Source organism: Hylobates moloch, unplaced genomic scaffold (genome assembly GCF_009828535.3).
Source record: "Hylobates moloch isolate HMO894 unplaced genomic scaffold, HMol_V3 SCAFFOLD_4052, whole genome shotgun sequence".
Lineage (NCBI taxonomy): Eukaryota > Metazoa > Chordata > Mammalia > Primates > Hylobatidae > Hylobates > Hylobates moloch.
In genome coordinates, this window is record NW_026656327.1 from 1 (window position 1) to 4,839 (window position 4,839).

At 44.1% G+C, this 4,839-nt stretch overlaps 1 protein-coding gene across 1 annotated transcript; it reads left to right on the forward strand.

Annotated features, from left to right (window-relative positions):
- The first annotated feature begins 1,945 nt into the window (after positions 1-1,945).
- On the forward strand, positions 1,946-4,522 carry LOC116465256 (serine/threonine-protein kinase N2-like). Its single transcript, XM_032754294.2, has one exon. The coding sequence runs from the start codon at positions 2,180-2,182 to the stop codon at positions 4,520-4,522; it is 2,343 nt and encodes a 780-aa protein (XP_032610185.1). The 5' UTR covers positions 1,946-2,179.
- Positions 4,523-4,839: the final 317 nt, after the last annotated feature.

The following is a 4,839-nucleotide window of genomic DNA, read 5'->3' on the forward strand; positions in this document are numbered from 1 at the left end:
TAAGGACAAAAATGTGAGCCCTGAAGTTTTGACTTAAACACTTTTTACTTTTAGAAAGCTAATTTTTAACAAAGCTCAAAGAAATTTCCTGACAATTCAATTCCTCTTCACCGCTGTGCAAAGTTGGAAAAGGACAATAATTAACTACTGCATTGAAAATGAAATCTCTTTTGAGGCACACTCCCATTTTATTGAGTTCTTATAGAGGCTTCTCAAAAGATGGTAGATATTCGGAGGGAGGAGCTTCTTACTTGGGGCATGTCTACCTCCATACAGGAAAGTCAGCCACCCTCTCCATCCTGAAGCACCTCTGTCTTCTGGCTCGTGATAAAGGTTCCTTTTCCCACCCACTGGTCTCCCTCCTCTCCCCAGTGAACAGGTTGGCTGCGTTCCTCACACTAGTAGGTGATGACTTTGGCAAAAACCAGGCTCCACCTGCAGGTGGTGGGAGTACCCCTTTTATGTTCTCTTCCCGTGTCCTCACCCAGGGCAGAAATTCTCCTCATGCCAGGGGCAGAGACACTGCACTCATCCCGCAGCTGCCCCACCTGTGCCTGGGGCAGGGGTTGGGAGGTAACGATAGGAAATTTAACTCAGTAAAAAAAGCACATTTAGGATAGCTTTTCTTTCTTTATTTTTTGAGACAGAGTCTCACTCTGGTGCCCACGCTGGAGTGCAGTGGTGGGACCTCGGCTCACTGCAACCTCCTTCTCCTGGGTTCAAGCGATTATCCTGTCTCAGTCTCCTGAGTAGCTGAGACTACAGGCATCCACCACCATGCCCGGCTAATTTTTGTAGTTTTAGTAGAGACAGGTTTCACCATGTTGGCCAGGCTGGTCTCAAACTCCTGACTGCAGTGATCCGCCCCCCTTGGCCTCCCAAAGTGGGATCAAGCTTTTCAATTGGAGTAGAACTTAGAATGGCCAATGAGTGATGATTTCCAACAGAAAAGACTAGTTACCAAAATATTACTGGATCAACTTTTAATGCCAGGAATTGATAGAGAATGATGGAACCCAGCTCTTTAGGAGTATGAACTAATCAGGGACTTGAACAGCTCAATCAAGTACAAACCCATCAGTCAACCATCCCCCGCCCACTTTTTCTGAGGGAAAGAAACAAGTGGAAGCAAGCTCATTTTCGTTAGCTTGGTTAGTTTTGCTTGTCGTTGCTAGAATATGTGAGGTCGGTATGATGCTGGCCTGCCCAAGTTCATGGCCTCGGGCCAGGTGTGCCCATATAGAAGTGAGACCAGCCTCCCAAGTCTCAGGAGTTAACTTCACAGCAGCCACAACTGGTTTGTCCTGATCAATGATCACCGGTGGTCTGCATAACAACAGATGGTGCTGGGAGCAGACACTGGGTCTCATTCAATGATTCATGTCTATAATCCTCTTTGGGTGCTCTTTGCATAAAAGCTGTTGAAAGATAATCTGCCTTAGGGATCAAAGAGCAACTCAAGCGAGCTGCATCCTTCGGATAGTTTCCGAGTCCAAGCAGTAGACTCCAGGGGAATAGGGGAGATTTTTGAGTTAAAAACAGAAGGAACAGGTAGGATGAGAACTGGCAGGAACTGAGGACCTGTGAGAACCATGTGGCCTAAGTGGAAGGAATTTTGGAGCCCAGCAAACCAGAGTTCAAATCCCATCCCAGCCACCTCACACGACTCACTCCACTTTATTGAGCCTCAGTTTCCTCCTCTGAAAAATGGAGATAATCATATCTTTTTTCAGAGTTAAGTGGTTTCAGGTAGGGAAAGCTTTGGCACCATGTCTGGCGTGGAAAAGGCCAATCCTATCAATCAAATGGGCCTTTTAAAAGGCCACTTTGAAAAATGGCACTTTGAGGCAGCCGTAGCCACAGCGCTCAGAACAGAGAAGCTTGAGGCGGATTCTGGCGTTGCCTAGGGAGCGACTAGACCAACATTCCGGTGTGGGCGGCGGTGGCGGCCGGCAGGCAGCGAAAGGCAGCCAGCTACGAGGGCCCTCGCTCCGCACCGCTCTCGGTGAACCCGACAGAATAAGCCGCGCCTCCCGCAAGGGCTGCGCCTCCATTAATCCCTAGTTGTTTTTTTTCTTTCTCTCCCCTCTCCTCACCCCCACTCCGAGCCCCGTCCCGCCTTCTCTCTTCGCCAGCGGGGCGGCCGCGTCCAGGTGCGGACCCTCCATACCGGAGCGCAATGGCGTCCAACCCCAAACGGGGGTTGATTCTGCTCACAGAACTGCAGGGGGACTCCCGAAGTCTCCCGTTTTCTGAGAATGTGAGTGCTGTTCAAAAATTAGACTTTGCAGATACGATGGTGCAGCAGAAATTGGATGATATCAAGGATCGAATTAAGAGCGAAATAAGGAAAGAACTGAAAATCAGAGAAGGAGCTGAAAATCTGAGGAAAGTCACAACAGATAAAAAAAGTTTGGCTCATGTAGACAAAATTTTGAAAAAATCAACTAAAAAGTTAGAAGAACTACATCACAAGCTGCAGGAATTAAATGCACACAGTGTTGTATCAGATGCAGAAGATATTACAGATTGCCCAAGGACTCCAGATATTCCAAATAGTGACCCTCGTTGTTCTACTAGCCACAATAGATTGAAGGCTCCCTTCGCCAGCGGCGGCCGCGTGCAGGCGCGAAGTCCATACCGGAGCGCAATGGCGTCCAACCCCGAACGGGGGTTGATTCTGCTCACAGAACTGCAGGGGGATTCCCGAAGTCTTCCGTTTTCTGAGAATGTGAGTGCTGTTCAAAAATTAGACTTTTCAGATACGATGGTGCAGCAGAAATTGGACGATATCAAGGATCGAATTAAGAGCGAAATAAGGAAAGAACTGAAAATCAAAGAAGGAGCAGAAAATCTGAGGAAAGTCACAACAGATAAAAAAAGCTTGGCTTATGTAGACAACATTTTGAAAAAATCAAATAAAAAATTAGAAGAACTACATCACAAGCTGCAGGAATTAAATGCACATATTGTTGTATCAGATCCAGAAGAGGTTACCTTTTTAAATCCAGTTATTGAAAGAAGACCAAAACTTCAAAAACAAAAGAAAAATTTTTCAAAGCAACAAGGCAAAAGATTTCTCAGAGTTCTTCAAATGAATATTAATATTGCCACTTGGGGAAGGCCAGTAAGAAGAGTTAGTCCTGCAGTAAATCATTCTGGCACCTTCAGCCCTCAAGCTCCTGTGCCTACTACAGTGCCAGTGGTTGAAGTACACATCCCTAAACCAGCACCTCCAGCTAGTGATTCTACAGTAACCAAATTGGACTTTGATCTTGAGCCTGAACCTCCTCCAGCCCCACCACGAGCTTCTTCCCTTGGAGAAATAGATGAATCTTCTGAATTAAGAGTTTTGGATACACCAGAACAGGATTCAGAGACTGCTTTTGATACTGAGAACGACAGAAATAGTATACTTCCAAAATCTCAATCTGAATACAAGCCTGATACTCCTCAGTCAGGCCTAGAATATAGCGGTATTCAAGAACTTGAGGATAGAAGATGTCAGCAAAGGTTTCAGTGTAATCTGCAAGATTTCAGGTGTTATGCTGTCTTGGGAAGAGGAAATTTTGGAAAGGTGCTTTTAGCTGAATATAAACACACAAATGAGATGTTTGCTATAAAAGCCTTAAAGAAAGGAGATATTGTGGCTCGACATGAAGTAGACAGCCTGATGTGTGAAAAAAGAATTTTTGAAACTGTGAATAGTGTAAGGCATCCCTTTTTGGTGAACCTTTTTGCATGTTTCCAAACCAAAGAGCATGTTTGCTTTGTAATGGAATATGCTGCCGGTGGGGACTTATTGATGCACATTAATACTGGTGTCTTTTCTGAACCAAGAGCTGTATTTTATGCTGCTTGTATAGTTCTTGGGTTGCAGTATTTACATGAACACAAAATTGCTCATAGAGATTTGAAATTGGAAAACTTATTGCTAGATAGAGAGGGCTTTGTGAAAATTGCTGATTTTGGTCTTTGCAAACAAGGAATGGGATATGGAGATAGAACAAGCACATTTTGTGGCAATGCTGAATGTCTTGCCCCAGAAGTATTAACAGAAACTTCTTATACAAGGGCTGTAGATTGGTGGGGCCTTGGCGTGCTTATATATGAAATGCTTGTTGGTAAGCCTCCCTTTCCTGGTGATGATGGAGAGAAAGTTTTTGACAGTATTGTAAATTATGAAGTAAGGTTTCCAAAGTCCTTATCTACAGAAGCCACTTCTCTAATGAGAAGGCTGTTAAGAAGAAATCCTGAGTTGCGCCTTGGGGCTAGCGAGAGAGATGCAGCAGATGTAAAAAAGCACCCATTTTTCCTGCCAATTGATTGGCGCGCTCTGATGGACAAAAAAGTAAAGCCACCATTTATACCTACCATAAAAGGACGAGAAGATGTTAGTCATTTTTCTGATAAATTTACCTCAAAAGCACCTATTCTGACTCCACCTCAAGAACCAAGGATACTTTCGGAAGAGGAGCAGGAAATGTTCAGAGATTTTGACTACACGGCTGATTGGTGTTAAGTTGCTAGACTCTGTGAAACCAAGCTGACTGACTCCCAAGAAGACCTCTTAAAAATAGCAACCCTTCATTTGCTGTCTGTGCCACCAATAGCTTCTGAATTTTGTTTTGTTTTTTTTTTCTTAATTGAAACACGTGAAGATTTGTTTAAAAGTACCATTCTAATACTTCTTCAAAAGTGGCTTCTCATTGTACTTCAGTGTAAATATGAGCACCGGGAACAGTTTCATGGAGTTTAAGTTGAGTGAACATCGGCCATGAAAATTCATCACAAATACTTTTGGAACAATAGTCTATTTTAAAAAAGAAAGAAAAAACC